The 15,866-nt window shown below is 49.1% G+C and overlaps 1 protein-coding gene across 12 annotated transcripts in view; it reads left to right on the top strand.

The window, feature by feature from the left end:
- MYO9B (myosin IXB) overlaps positions 1 to 15,866 on the top strand; it is a 109,899-nt gene that overhangs the window by 66,020 nt on the left and 28,013 nt on the right. For 7 of the 12 annotated variants that reach the window (XM_070462260.1, XM_070462232.1, XM_070462227.1 and 4 more), the window contains exons 8-15: positions 1,960 to 2,049; positions 3,609 to 3,725; positions 4,280 to 4,414; positions 9,187 to 9,308; positions 11,648 to 11,789; positions 12,117 to 12,321; positions 13,636 to 13,714; positions 14,957 to 15,046. In XM_070462260.1, coding sequence (XP_070318361.1) covers positions 1,960 to 2,049; positions 3,609 to 3,725; positions 4,280 to 4,414; positions 9,187 to 9,308; positions 11,648 to 11,789; positions 12,117 to 12,321; positions 13,636 to 13,714; positions 14,957 to 15,046 — 980 coding nt within the window. The remainder of the gene's footprint in view (positions 1 to 1,959; positions 2,050 to 3,608; positions 3,726 to 4,279; positions 4,415 to 9,186; positions 9,309 to 11,647; positions 11,790 to 12,116; positions 12,322 to 13,635; positions 13,715 to 14,956; positions 15,047 to 15,866) is intronic. The other 5 variants (XM_070462258.1, XM_070462264.1, XM_070462261.1 and 2 more) reach the window with 3 other exon arrangements.

Below are 15,866 nucleotides of genomic sequence, written 5' to 3'. Positions count from 1 at the left end.
GTTCATTGGTATCGTTTTTTAAAGAGTCTGCATATAAGCGATATAATGTGGTATTTCTTTATCTGTCTGACTTACTTCACTTAGTATGATAATCTCTAGGTCTCTCCTTATTGCTGCAAATGGCATTATTTCATCCTTTTTATGGCAGAGTAGTATTCCATGAATATTCATACCACATTTCCTTTATCCGTTTTCATCTGTTGATGGACATTTAGGTTGGTCCTTGTCTTGGCTGTTGTAAGTAGTGCTGCTGTGAACATTGGGGTACAGGTATCTTTTTGCCCCATCTTCCTTCTGGGAAGGGCCATCTCCCATCGAAGTGTTTTATATATTTATATAACTGAATCAGTTTACTGTATACCTGAAACTAACGTAATGTTGTAAATCAACTATTATTTTTTTTAAAAATCATCATTTGATCAGCAAGGTCATTTTGTAGTTGGACCATCCCCTTGTCCACTGGTCCTCAACCCCGGGGGCACTGGGCAATGTCTGGAGTCATTTGGAGGGGGTACCCGTGTCATCTGGTGGGTAAGGGATGCTATTGAACAGAATGCACAGGACCGCCCCCACAGCAAAGAAGTAGCATTAGTCGCTCAGGCCTGTCCGACTCTTTGTGACCCCATGGACCGTAGCCCACCAGGCTTCTCTGTCCATGGGATTCTCCAGGCAAGATCACTGGGGTGGGTTGCCATTCCCTTCTCCAGCGGATCTGCCCAACCCAGGGATCAAACCTGGGACTCCCTGGTTGCAGGCAGATTCTTTACCATCTGAGCCACTGGGGAAACTGAAAGAAGGAGCCAGCCCCAAGTGCCTGTGATGCCGAAGCTGTTTTCTGGACGTGTGTTCCTTTTGTGGCTCTTTCAAATGCACCTGCATGCAGGAGCCCCAGCTCCTGTTGTGCTCGTGGGAATGAGGGTACGTCTGCCACGAGATGGAGACGGTCCCCTGGCCCAGCTCTTGACTGCCCGTGGACAGGGCTTGGCAGTCAGGGAGGAGCAGTCTCCTCGCTTCGCCCCTGCACCCAGACCAGGAGCCCACTCCAGCAGCGACAGCCATAACACAGGGGGCACCTGGGCCAGAGGGCTGCAGTGACACCCAGGCCTGCGTGACCACAGTCTAGGCCACCGAGCAGGCCTGTGGGTGTGAGCATTCTGAGGCACCCCAGTGTCCCACACACTGTGGTTGGCAGCCCTGAGGGTGGGCTCTGGGCCCACCTCCTGGCCCAGCTGCCGGGGGGTCCTTCTTCTGCCCTTCTCAGGCCTTGCCTCAGTGACACACGGATCTAGTCAACAAGCTCTCCAGCTTTTCTCTCCTCTGTATTTTTTTTTTTCTTTTGAAGTTTTTATTTATTGCATACAGTCAGCTTACAATGTTGTGTTTCTGGTATAAAGTGATTCATGTATGTGTGTGTATGAATATATACCTGCATATGGCCTTCCCTGGTGGCTCAGCTGGTAAAGAATCCATCTACAATGCAGGCGACCCTGGTTCGATTCCTGGGTCAGGAAGATTCCCTGGAGAAGGAATAGGTTACCCACTCCAGTATTTTGGGGTTGCCCTGGTGGCTCAGACGGTAAAGGATCTGCCTGCAATGTGAGAGACCTAGGGTCGATCCCTGGGTTGGGAAGATGCCTTAGAGGAGGGCATGGCAACCCACTCCAGTATTTTTGCCTGGAGAATCCCCATGGATAGAGGAGCCTGGTGGGCTACAGTCCATGGAGTCACAAAAGAGTCAGACACGACTTAGTGACTGAACAACAGCAGCAATAACATATGAGCATGTGTTCTGTTTTAAACTCTTTTCCATTATAGATTCTTCCAGGATATTAAATACAGTTCCCTGTGCTATATATTTATATATATGTTTATATATTTTATATAGATTAAATGTATCTGTTAATCCTAAACTCCTAATTTGTCCCTCCCCACCCCTCTTCCTCCTTAACCTTGAAACAGGTGAAGCGAGAAATCTTAGTGGAAGTTCTGACCAAAAGAAAAACAGTGACCTCCAACGACAAACTCATCCTTCCCTATAGTCTCAGCGAGGTGAGTGCTGCCCTGGGTTCTCATGGGGTGCGCAGGCCCAAAAACATGGGTGCTCAGGGTGGGGGTAGGGAGAGCCTTCAGAAATAGCTAGCATGGGTGGTCATTTTCGTGCCCCTAATTTGACTTCCCTCATGGCTCAAATGGTAAAGAATCCACCTGCCAATCCAGGAGACACAGGAGGCCCTGGTTCGATCCCTGGGTCAGAAAGATCCCCTGGAGAAGGATATGGTAACCCACTGCAGTATTCTTGCCTGGGAAATTCCATGGACAGAGGAGCCTGTGGGCTACAGTCCATGAGGTCACAAAAGAGTCGGACACAGCTGAGCATTTAAGAGCATAGTTTGACAGAGGAGAAACTTGGAAGCCCAAACCAGCCTGTACAGCTCAAGGGGCAGAGCTAGAGCCACGTGTGGTGGTGTCTGTGTCTAGCTGTCTAGTGGGCACTCTGGTTCTCACCAGCAGAGGACGGCCACCTGCAGCTTGCAAGCCAAACCCAGCCCACTTCCTGCTGCTGTCAATAAAACTTTATTGGCACTTGACCACAACCATTCATGCACACAAGGATCTGCTGCAGTGGCAGAGCTGTCCCGCAAAGCTGATCATGTTGACTCACGGGCCCTTGCCCAAGAAAGCCTGCTGACCCCCGGGTTAGAGCGTGGCCTTTGCAGCCGTTGTGTGGGTCCCTGCATGTTGATAAGATGCCTCTCTAGCCTTTGCCCCAGTCTCAGTGTTTCTCTGTGGCATGTTTTTCTTTTTTTACACCTCTCAACTTGCAGGTTGGGGAGCATCAGGAAAGTACCTAGCCACGAGGGCGGGGGGCGGGGATTTTTAGCTCGTGGGAGAAGCTGCTCAAGCATCTAAAATGGACACCTAGACACTTGGAGCCCCTGTGGGCAAAGGTGCTCAGCCGTGGTCCGTGACAGGTGCCAGAGGCCACTGGAGCCCACACACAGCTGCTCCCCGGCGGCACTGAGCTAAGCAAGCGAGATAAAGGCCAGGTATAGGGCAGCACCCTACACAGCTCCATTTCCACAAAACCTGAGGAACTTGTTATCTTGATCCTGATAGCGGGCTGAGTAAGTCTTATCACAACTTAGATCTGAGAGCATACAGACAAGGAATTTCTTGTAGGTAAATTAGACCCCAATGAGCCTTTTTTAAAAATTGTAAAGATCAATCACTGCTTTTAGGCACACAGTGGCCTGGCCCATGGTGCTCCCAGAACTGCAGGGGTTGAACCCAGCCCAACCTCCTGGTGTATTCTCCCAGAGTGCCCTCCCTGAGCCCATGTCCCCATCCCAGCAGTCCCCAGGGTCCTCTGAGGAGCAGGCTGTCCCACGAGAAAAACTTGCCAAACCACAGGCTGCCAGGTCAGGGCTTCATGCTCCGGTGTGCAAGGGCGTCCAAGCTGGCAGGATGGCGGGCAAAGTGAGAAGGGGAGGTATCAGAGGAGCTGAGTGTGCAAGTCGCCACCTCGACCTCCCGGCACACAGACCTCGGGGGCCCACCCGGCCTGAGGTGTCACCCCCACCCCTGCCCCGCACTCTCTGTGCCCGCAGGCCATCACCGCCCGTGACTCCATGGCCAAGTCCCTCTACAGCGCGTTGTTCGACTGGATCGTGCTGCGGATCAACCACGCCCTCCTCAACAAGAAGGACATGGAGGAGTCTGTCTCGGTGAGGGCCCCACCTCCCCGGCTGGCACCCTGTGACCCCGGTTGCAGTCGGTCAGGCACGAGGCCGGTTTCTCCCCTTAGCAGCCCCAGGGAGCCAACAGGATGCGGTTCTCAGGGCCCAGTGCGGAGAAAATAGGGGACTCTGGGACTTCCCTGGCGGCCCAGTGGTTAAGACTGTCCGCTTCCACTTCGGGGGCATGGATTCAATCCTGGCTGGGGAGCTAAGATCCTGCATGCGACGCAGGGCAGCCCCAAACAGAAGTCAAAAACACAGGGCTCTTTGTTTAATATTACAGGTTGTATCTACTCAATGTTATGTGCCAGCCTATATGGGAGGGGGTTTGAGGAGAGAACGACATCGGTGTATGTATGGCTGAGTCCCTTCACTGTTCAGTTGAAACTATCACAACATTGTTAATTGGCTGTACCCCAATACAAAATAAAAACTTTCAAGTTTGAAAAAAAAACATTATAGGTTCTAAGACCCTTACCATCGGACAGATTGCTCCCAAGGGAGTGCTCACCAGTAATAACCATTCTCTCCATCTCCCCCAGTGCCTGTCTATCGGAGTCCTCGACATCTTTGGGTTTGAAGACTTCGAGAGGAACAGTTTTGAGCAGTTCTGCATCAACTACGCCAACGAGCAGCTCCAGTATTACTTCAACCAGCACATTTTCAAGCTAGAGCAGGTAAGGATATACCGGCTTAATTCACCCATCCAGTCCTAGGAGGAAGGGAATGAGCCAGAACCGGGATCCCCCTGGGGACCTGGTTTGTCATCAAACCTGCCCCAGAATTTTTCTCTGCCCAAAAGGGAGAGTCCGGAAACATTCCCACCAGCCCCGGATGAGGCAAAAGGCAGGGATATTTGTACTTTCTCTCTGCTCAGATGTGAAAGTTGATTCAACGGGAGACAAGTTGAGTTGCCTTGTAAGGATTTGCTTTAGTCAACACCAAGATGTCCCACGTTATAGGTGTTTTCACTTCAAAATAACCAGCCTTCTTTACCCAAGTATTGTCCTTCCTATGATGGATTCTGATGAGGAAGGAAAACTGATGGGTTTACACAGGTATATATGTGAAAGTGCAAGTGTCAGTCCTCCAGTCGTGTCTGATTCTTTGCGACCCCATGGACTGTAGCCCACCAGGCTCTTCTGTCCATAGAATTCTCCTGGCAAGAATACTAGAGTGGGTTGCCATTCCCTTTTCCAGGGGATTTTCCCGAACCCAGGTCTCCTGCATTTGCAAGCAGATTATTTACTGTCTGAGCCACCAAAGAAGCCCCTATATTTAGCAGATATTTAGCTAATTTTACTATTATGTCTTTTAGCTGAAACTCACATTTCTCACTTGAAATGTGGCTAGTCCAAACTGAGTTGAGTAGGAAGAGCAAAAGACAGCAGATTGCACAGACAGCGCAGGGGGAGAAAGGCATTTGGGGGACTTCCCTGGCAGTCCAGTGGTAAAGACTCCACGCTTCCTGGGCAGCCTGGGTGCGAGGGGGGGTTTGGGGAAGTATGGATGTATACATGTATATGTGTGGCTGAGTCGCTCTGCTATGCACCTGAGACTGTCACAATATTTTAATCCGTTGTAGTCCAATAAGATAGTTGTGGTTTTTTTTTTAATGAATGAAGATAATTTACATAATCATTTTAAAAAAAAGACTGCACACTTCCTCTGCATGGAGTTCAGTTGCTTACTCATGTCCAGCTCTTTGTGACCCCATGGACTGCAGCACGCCAGGCCTCCCTGTCCATCACCAACTGCTGAAGCTTGCTCAAACTCATGTCCATTGAGTCAGTGATACCATCCAATCATCTTATCCTCTGTCATCCCCTTCTCCTCCTGCCTTCAATCTTTCCCAGCATCAGGGTCTTTTACAGTGAGTCAGTTCTTCACATCAGGTGGCCAAAGTATTGGAGTTTCAGCTTCATCATCAGTCCTTCCAGTGAATATTTAGGACTGATTTCCTTTAGGATGGACTGGTTGGATCTCTTTGCAGTCCAAGGGACTCTCCAGAGTCTTCTCCAACACCACAGTTCAAAAGCATCAATTCTTTAGCCCTCAGCTTTCTTTATTGTCCAACTCTTATATCCATACATGACTACTGGAAAAACCATAGCTTTGACTAGATGGACCTTTGTTTTAAAGTAGTGTTTCTGCTTTTTAATATGCTGTGTAGGTTGATCATAGCTTTTCTTCCAAGAAGCAAGCATCGTTTAATTTCATAGCTGCAATCACCATCTGCAGTAAATTGGGAGCCCAAAAAAATAAGGTCTGTCACTGTTTTCATTGTTTCCCCATCTATTTGCCTTGAAGTGATGGGACTGGATCCCGAGATCTTAGTCTTCTGAATGTTGAGTTTTAAGCCAACTTTTTCACTCTCCTCTTTCACTTTCATCAAGAGGCTCTTTAGTGCTTCTTCAATTTCTGCATAAGGGGGTGGTGTTATCTGTGTATCTGAGGTTATTGGTATTTCTCCCGGCAATCTTGATTCCAGCTTGTGCTTCATCCATCCTGGCTTTTCGCATGATACACTCTGCATATAAGTTAAATAAGCAGAGTGACAATATACAGCCTTGACGTACTCCTTTCCCTGTTTAGAACCAGTCTGTTGTTCCATGTCCAGTTCTAACTGTTGCTTCTTGACCTGCATACAGATTTCTCAGGAGGCAGGTAAGATGGTCTGGTAGTCCCATCTCTTTAAGAATTTTCCACAGTTTATTGTGATCCACACAGTCAAAGGCTTTGTCGTAGTCAAAAAAACAAAGCTAGATGTTTTTTATGGAACTCTTGCTTTTTTGATGATCCAACAGATGTTGGCAATTTGATCTCTGGCTCCTCTGCCTTTTCTAAATCCAGCCTGAACACCTGGAAGTTCACAGTTCACATACTGTTGAAGCCTGGTTAGAGAATTTTGAGCATTGCTTTGCTAGTGTCCCTGGTGGCTCAGAGGGTAAAGCTCTGTCTGCAATGCAGGAGACCTGAGTTTGATCCCTGGGTCGGGAAGACCCCCTGGAGAAGGAAATGGCAACCCACTCCAATACTCTCGCCTAGAAAATCCCATGGACAGAGAAGCCTGGTAGGCAACAGTCCATGGGCTCACAAAGAGTCGAACACAACTGAGCGACTTCACTTCACTTTGCTTGTGTGTGAGATGTGTGCAATTGTGTGGTAGTTTGAACATTTTTTGGCATTGCCTTTCTTTGAAATTGAAATGAAAACGCCTTTTCCAGCCCTGTGGCCACTGCCGAGTATTCCAAATTTGCTGGCATATTGAGTGCATCACTTTAGCAGCAGCATCTTTTAGGATTTGAAATAGCTCAACTAGAATTCCATCACCTCCACTAGCTTTGTTTGTAGTGGTGCTTCCCAAGGCCCACTTGACTTTGCATTCCAGGATATCTGATTGTAGGTGAGTGATCACACCATCGTGGTTATCTGGGTCATGAAGATCTTTTTGTATAGTTCTTCTGTGTATTCTCGCCACCTCTTCTTAATATCTTCTGCTTCTGTTAGGTCCATACCATTTCTGTCCTTTATTGTGCCCATCTTTGCATGAAATGTTCCCTTGGTATCTCTAATTTTGTTGAAGAAATCCCTAGTCTTTCCCATTCTATTGTTTTCCTCTACTTCTTTGCGTTGATCTCTGAGGAAGGCTTTATCTTTCTGTGCTATTCTTTGGAATTTTGCATTCAAATGGGTGTATCTTTCCTTTTCTCCTTTGCCTTTCACTTCTCTTCTTTTCTCAGCTATTTGTAAGGCCTCCTCAGGCAACCATTTTGCCTTTTTGAATTTTTTTTTCTCAGGGATGGTCTTGATCACTGCTTCCTGTAGAATGTCACAAACCTCCGTCCATAGTTCTTCAGGCACTCTATCAGATCTAATCCCTTGAATCTATTTGTTACTTCCACTGTAAGGGATTTGATTAGGTCATACCTGAATGGTCTTGTGATTTTCCCTACTTTCTTCAATTTAAGTCTTCATCTTGCAATAAGGATTTCATGATCTGAGCCACAGTCAGCTCCACTGTAGGGAGCACGAGTTCTATCCCTGGTCCAGAAACTAAGATCCTGCATGCCTTGCTGCATGGCCAGAAAGTAAAATTGAAAGAAAAAAGCATTTTTGTCTCATTGGTAAAAGGCCATGTTTGTAATTTTTGATGTCCATTAAATCACATGTCATGATGTTGACATCCATCATACACCTTGGGTGTATTGGGTTAAATTAACTGTATTGTTTAAGTTAACTTCACCTGCTTTCTTTTCACATTTTTAAACATGGCTGTTAGAAAGTTCAAGGTGACATGCGTCTCCCACACATACGATTGTCGGGACATTGTAGTTCAAGAGCAGGGGCTGCCCAGAATTACTGGCCCGTGGCCACACCTCTTTGTCTCCTTTCCTTCTACAAGAGCAAAGCTGAGTCCTCATGCAGACACCATCTAACTCATAAAGCCTAATATATTTACCATCTGGCTCTTTCCAAAGAAAGTTTGCTGACCCCTGGGTGATTTTGAATGTGATTTTTAAGCACTCTGGTGTGATACAGTAAGTCCCCTACATCATGAATGAGTTCTGTTCTGATAGTACGTTCATAGTCCAACAAAGTTAGCCTAGGCACCCAACTGGGTTTTCCAGGTGGTGCTGTGGTCAAGAATCTTCCTGCCAGTGCAGGAGAGATGCAAGTTCGATCCCTGGGTTGGGATGATCCCCTGGAGGAGGAAATGGCAACCCACTCCAGTTTTCTTGCCTAGAAAATCCCACAGACAAAGGAGCCTGGTGGGGACTAGAGTCCATCGGGTCACCAAGAGTCAGATAGAACTGAGCGACTGAGCGCACACACACGCCCAGTTAACACATAAACCTGTACTGTTACAGGTTTAGAATAATTTTCACACCAATAATACATTTAAAAAAACCACAAAAAAGGAAGAAAATATCTTTAATCTTACAGTACTTGGAAAAGTACAGTAGTTCAGTACAGCAGCTGGCATACAGGGCTGGCATGGAGCGAATAGGCAGGACTGACTGAAGGAGGGAGGGGAGGTGATAGAACTGAAGATTGTCAGCAACAGAAGACAGAGGGCGAGCTGCACACCACTTACAGAGGCTGCGTGCACGACACGCGAGCTCACTTACATAATTGACACGTGAGCGCACATTCACATCTTTGAAAGTTCACCACTTGAAGGTTCGTATGTAGAGGACTTCCTAAAGGTGTTTGAGAATCTGCGTTCCTGTTCCCTGTTGCTAACTGTTTATTTATCAAATAATTTTATGTATTTATTGATGTATTTCTATTGATATATTAATATGCCTCCCTGTTATTTGCACGTTTATATATAAATATGTATGTGCATACATAATTAAAACGTTTTCACATAGGATGTGTGCTGTGTAGATGTTACTGTGTCCATGAAATGATGAACTTAACAGACGCCCCTTGAACCCTGCAGGAGGAGTACCAGAGCGAAGGGATCTCATGGCACAACATCGACTACACAGACAACGTTGGCTGCATCCACCTGATCAGCAAAAAGCCCACTGGCCTCTTCTATCTGCTGGACGAAGAGAGCAAGTGAGTGTCCATGGGCCCGATGCATCCAGTTCTGCAGCCCCCGGGCCTTACTCCAGTCCATTCCATCCCAGAACTTCCAAGTTGCTCAGAGTCATGTGGCTGCAAATCCTGACCCCACATTTGCAATTCACCAGAGAAATATTAACACTCGAAGTAGCTGTGAACTCAGGAACACACCCTCGCCCTCCCAGGAGTCCTTGGGAAAGACTTGTGGGACCTGAATCTAGAAGCTGGGCACAGGCTTGGTGCAGCCTTGCAAAGGGCAGGGAGTGGAATCAGGGCCCTGGATACGAGATTCTCCACCACGCCTGTCAGCCCTCGTACACAAGACATGATGAAGGCTGGAGAGGGTATTTTTAAGGTGCTTTATGCTTGGTCACTCAGCCAGAGTTCCTGAAATTGCAGGACAGCCTAAAACAGCAGAAATTTATTCTCCCACAGTTCTGGAGACTAGAAGCGCAAAATCAGCTTTGTTGGGCCAAAACCAAGGTGTGGGAGGGCCACCCTCCCTCCAAGGAGGTGACTTCTTCGCATCTTCCACCTTCCAGGGGCTCCAGGTGTTCTTGGCTTGTGGCCAAGAGTCTCTGCCTCTGTAGTCACATCATCTTCTGTCCTTCTGCCTCATCTCTTCTTATAAAGACTCCAGTCTACTAGATCAGTCAGTACCCACTCTAATGACCTCATCTTTTTAGGGGAGAGTGGGGACCGCGTCATACAGCTTGTGAGATCTTAGTTCCCACAACCATGGATTGCACAGGAGCCCTCGGTTGTGAAAGTACCGAGTCCTAACCACTGGACTGCCAGTAAAGCCCCCCAAAGAGCTCATCTTGACTTGACTGCATCTAAGGCCACATTCGCAGGGTCAGCGCGTCAGGGCGTAGACATGTTTCGAGGGTTTGGGGTTTGTTTTGACTGTGTCGGGTCCTAGTTGCAGCATGTGAGATCTTTGTTGCATCCTGTGGGGTCTTTTGTTGAGGTGCGCAGACCCTCTACCTGTGGCTCCAGGGCTCAGTAGTTGTGGCACGTAGGCTTAGTTGTTCCCCGGCACATGGGATCTTAGTTCCCTGTCCAGGGATGGAACCTGCACCTCCTGCATTGCAAGATGAATCCTTATCCACTGGAAAGTTTTTTTTATCAGCAACTTTTATCAGGCCCCTCGTTTGCTGCCAAAGTCCCCTCAGGCCTGGGGTGGATCGGGCTCACCACCTGCCTCAAACCGAGTCCCATCCAGGACAGACACATCCAATCTCGGCCAGAATCCAGGGAGAAAACCCTCTCAGATAGGGGAAGGAGCAGGGCGCTTGGAAGGGTTAATTGTCCCTCCCAGCAAACTCCCCAGAGCCAAATCTGGGAAAGGCATTCAAGGCAGAGCCAGGCTGAATCTGATCGGATTTGTCTTTGTTTAAAATCCTGCTATTTTAGGGGACCTCTCTAGCAGTCCAGTGGTTAAGACTCTGTGCTTCCAATGCAGGGGGAACAGGTTCAACCCCTGGTTGGGGAGCTAAGACCCCACCTGCTTTGGGACATGGCCAAAAAATAAATAAAAATGGATGCAAAAAAAAAAGTCCATGGTGAGCAAAAAAAAAAAAATTTAAGATTTAGAAAAATAAAATCTTATTGTTTTAGTTCATCATGATTTGGGGGGGGGCATCGAATTGAGTTTTCTAAAATAGTGTGTGAAAATGTTATTTATTTCCACAACTGAGTGAATGGGTCTCTTGCTCTCCACACCCTGACCCTGGCAATGATGTGCCTCATAGCTACAGGGTCTCCCCCTCTACCCTCTGTCAAGCCATGAAACCTGGGCATCAGGGGTTTGGAGGCATACCTTGCTACCCATGTTTGCAGTGAGGCAGGACGCAGGCTGGATGCCAAAGCCGGCTGCGGCATTTCCTTCCTGGGAGGCCGAAATAGCCAGATACAACAACTCCCTTAGTCAGGCTGGGCTCACCTCCCTGTTTCATCTGTCTCCCAGCCCCTGCCTCTAACAGGGGAGCATGGGCAAGACCCACTGCAAGACACAGCACCCAGGTACAGATGCACCTGAGACCAGCAGTCACCCCTGTCCTGGGATTATTCCAGGAACTGCCCGTGATGGGCCCCAGTCACGATCTTGCCTGGACCAGACGTTTACATGGACCCCCGGGGCTGGGGCACTGGGCTGCTCTGCCTGGTTCAACTTTGCTTCCCAGCTCTGAGGGCATCACTTGCCATCAGCCTCGTGCCCAGGCCACCGCAGCCCGAGCACCCGCCCGCCTCCTCCACGGAGGGCCTGCGACCTGCCAACAGCACAGGGCAGGTGAGCGGCTGCAGTTAAAAGTGTCCCGTGCTCTTCCCAGCTTTCCGCACGCCACGAGCCAGACTCTGCTGGCCAAGTTCAAACAGCAGCACGAGGACAACAGATACTTCGTCGGCACCCCCGTCATGGAGCCGGCCTTCATCATCCAGCACTTCGCAGGGAAGGTGAAATATCAGATCAAGGTACGCAGCTGTCTGTCACCGCTGTCGACCAGGTTGTGCTCCACTCAGGGGACGGGAAGGAGACCCCTGGCTGTCCTGGAGGTCCCTTCCCTCAGGCGCTCGCTCCGTCCCTCCTCTTTACTGCTTTTGCTGGGCGAGGTTCCAGGGCGCTCAGACCCAGTGTCAGACCCCTGGCTCTGCTTTCGAGGGTCCCGTGGGCAGGAACCCCCTCTCTGTCGTGGAGACGGGCCCCGCTCCCCACCCAGCCCTTCCCGAGCTGACCCCAGGGCCTCGGCCGACACTAGCAAGGGACCCCCACCACGCTTCTCCCCCGTCCCCCCATGCCAGGACTTCCGAGAGAAGAACATGGACTACATGCGGCCAGACATCGTGGCCCTCCTGCGGGGCAGCGACAGCACCTACGTGCGGGAGCTCATCGGCATGGACCCCGTGGCCGTGTTCCGCTGGGCGGTGCTCCGGGCCGCCATCCAGGCCGTGGCTGTGCTGCGGGAGGCTGGGCGCCTGCGGGCCGAGAGAGCTGAAGAGGCTGCAGGTGGGAGGCTCCCTGTGTCACTGTCGAGAAGCGGGTGCTCAGAGGCCATTGCAGGGTGTAAAATGTCATCACATTAGCACATTCCTGAGTTGTGCAACCAGCACTTCTCTCTTGTTCCCTAAACTTTTCTTTTTCTTTCGCACTAGTGATAAAGAACCTGCCCGCCGGTAGAGGAGATGTAAGAGTTATGGGTTCAGTCCCTGGGTCAGGAAGATCCCCTGGAGGAGGGCGTGGCGGCCCACTCCAGTGTTCTTGCCTGGAGAATCCCATGGACTGAGGAGCCTGGCGGGCTGCAGTCCATGGGGTCACAGAGAGTCAGCCACATGGAAACAACTTAGCACACAATAGTTTATTACAAGATATTGACTGTAGTTCCCAGTGCTATACAGGAGGGCTTTATGGTCACCTTCATGTATAATAGGTTGTATCTGCTAATCCCGAACTCCTAATTTATCCCTCTCCTTATCCTTTCCCCTCAGTAACCGTAGGTTTGTTTTCTTTGTCTGTGAGTCTGTTTAGTACATAAGTTCGTTTGTGTTATTTTTTCTGATGCCACATGTAAGTGATATCGTATAAAATTTGTCTTTGTCTGACTTAACTGCGTTTAGTATGATCATCTTTAGGTCCACCCATAATAGCTGCAATCAGCATTGTTGCATTCTTTTTTATGGCTGAGTCATATTTCACTGTATAGCTATACCACGTCTTCCCTATCCATTCATCTGTCAATAGATATTTAGGTTGCTTTCATGTCTTGGCTATCATAAATTAGCTCCCAAGCCTTTTGATCATGCAAAACAGAAGGTTTGTAGCAGGATATCTAATCTAACCTGCTCATGCTCACAAGGCAAGAAGGGGTGCTCCTGTTTTCCTGTGAGAACAGCCTGACACCCAGAAGGGCTAAGTGACTCTCCCAGGACCACTCAGCTCCAGATACCAGCCCCAGGGCTCCGTTTTAGGAAGGGGGGGGTGTTTATTAAAGGAGGATTGAAAGATTAAAGCCACTCCATTGAGACAGTACAGTTTGGGCCAGACAGGGTGGGCAGAGTGGCCTGGCCATGGAGGCGGGCAGCATGTGCAAAGGTCCTAGGGCATCTGTTTTAGGAAATAGATGGTGCTGTTTGCGGAGGAAATGGAACATTTCATGGTTCCCTGCTGTGCCCAAATTTGAGTGTCAGCCCCCCCCCCAACCCGGCCCCCTCCTTTTTTTAAAATCGGGTTCAAGTCAGAATCACAGGCTCCATGGAAAAGTTAAGAAGCCCGTCAGCTCCAAGCAGCCCTCTCCTCCAAACTTCATGCGCTCTGTCTCCCCAGCAGGTCTGGACAGCTCTGGTACCCAAGGTCACCTGGGAGAACATAGAGGAGCCAGCACCCCGTCAGAAAAACTCTACCGGTGAGCGAGATCTTGATTTGTCCCAGCCGAAGCCTGTAGGCAGCGGCATTGTTTAAAACGGCGCCAGAAACCCGACACCCTGAACCCAGGTCAGAGTTGACCTGAATAAGGAACGCAGTAGCCACTTGAATCAGAAACACCCAGAAGCAACATCTGGTGGCCGCATTTCTGCACACAGAGAGGCCAACCTCGTGCATCATCTGTTTTGGGGGATGTGGGCGGCTCAGTTTACAAAGGCTCCTTTTCAGGGCCGGTTGTGACCGTTGGCGGGCGGGGCTGAAAGAGCAGCAAGCTTGATTTAAGAGCACTTCCTCGCTTAGCCTGACCAGTATGTCCCAAACACCCATCTGCTAAGTTGCTTTACTCTCAGAAACACAGATGCGTTGTTGCCGCTCAGATGACACGGGGGTGTTCTGTGGCCACCTAGTGACGGTCAGCGTTCCTCCAGATACCCCAGTTGGTACTGAGTGTAAAAGTGAGCAGGCTTGTGCTTCTAGGAAGTCAGGGTATAAAAGGTCATGCTCGATAGCCATCTGAGGCCATGACAAAGCCAAGGGAGGGACCCTTCAGGCAGCCTGCGAGAGCCCAGCCAGGCAGGCTACACTGAGACGGGACTCGTTGGCCCAGACAAGGCAAGCAGTGTGTGCTGACCTGGGGGGACAGCTGGTGTGAAGGCCCTGGGGCAGCAGAGTCCCCAAGCTCTTTCTTAAGACTCCCAAAGGAGTGAACCCCTAAATTTTGAAACATGAAAAAGTCATTTTGTTTTTTGAGCACTTTGTAAGAAAACCCCCCTCAAGAGGTCCATGAAAGCTTACGTGTGGAGTTAGAGATAGCTCCTAGGTAAGTAAGTGGTCGTGTGCCATTTGTCTGAAGGCAGTGTGTCATTTTCCTCCTTTCAAAAAGATATATTTTGATTTTTTTTTCCTAATTGAAGGGTAATTGCTTTACAGTATTGTGTTGGTTTCTGCCAGACATCAAGAGGAATCAGCCATAGGTATACTTCTATCCTGTCCCTCTTGATAAAGAGATATGTTGTCTTTTTTTCTTTTTTTTTTTAAAAAAAGATGCATTTTTAAATCAGCTTTTTCACCCCAAAGAAGGCAAGAGAGAAAAAAAAAAGAAAAACACTGCCCCCTATTTCAGAGTGGCCCCTGACCCCCTCGGTCTCCCCAAGGCCTGGCCCTGGGGCTACAGGTCCCACCCGCAAAAGCACATTTAGTTTATACAGATTCTCCCTTTCAGCTGCTCAATGCTAGATTTCTCATTTGACGGCTCTGAGGAGTTCGATATTAACGCTTTTGAAGACATCATTGCTTTCTATGAAAGCAAGAAGTAAGTAGAAGCAAGGGCCTTGGAACCCGAGACCAGGGAGGCACGCCCCGAGGAGCCATCATCCCAAGGCGCTCAGCACAGCGTTCAGAGCCAGAAGAGAGGGGATCAGTGAGCCAGGGGGCGCTCTCGCCAGATTTGGCCTGATCAGGGGGTGTGGGCTGAAGCTAGGGGCTTCACCGTCATCATAGGGAGCTGGCCGCTGTGCTGACCGCTCAGGGTGGAGAGGTGACATGTGACCTCTCTGTTGTCTTTGCTCGGTGCCTCCCTGGAGGGTGAGGGAGCAGAGGTAAGTGCGGCCATCTGGCCCTGGGCATGGTGCATGGAACACAGACAAGGGGCTGCCGATCGGGGTCTTCCCAGGTCAACTGCTCAGAGCTTAAACATGTATTCAGGTAACTGCAATGAAGAAGTGTTTTTTTAATCTTTTTATTTATTTAACCGTACCAGTTCTTAGTTGCAACATGTGGGATCTAGTTCCTTGACCAGGGATCAAACCTGGACCCCTTGCATTGGGAGCATGGAGTCTTAGTCCCTGGACCACCAGAGAAGTCCTTTGGAATGAGGAAATTTTTTTAAAAGAGAGACAAACTCCCAGATCATCCTGCAGTCATCACTTCCTCATTTCTAGACATTCTGCCCTAGACATTTGCTGTCAAGACATTGTTTGCGAATGTCCATTTTCAGGGCATTCGATTTTTGTCCCTAAGCCGTTGTCATTCTCACACCTAAAACGTCTGCTCAGCCCTGAGCCCACGGTGACTGAACAGAACACAGTTAATAAGGTTGAATTCTGGGGGGTGAGTATCTTCAGCTAGAGCAT

The sequence above is a fragment of the Odocoileus virginianus genome, chromosome 3 (assembly GCF_023699985.2).
Source record: "Odocoileus virginianus isolate 20LAN1187 ecotype Illinois chromosome 3, Ovbor_1.2, whole genome shotgun sequence".
NCBI classification, from domain to species: domain Eukaryota; kingdom Metazoa; phylum Chordata; class Mammalia; order Artiodactyla; family Cervidae; genus Odocoileus; species Odocoileus virginianus.
Note: the sequence above shows the minus strand (reverse complement) of the source record. Positions and strands in the feature narration are given on the sequence as shown.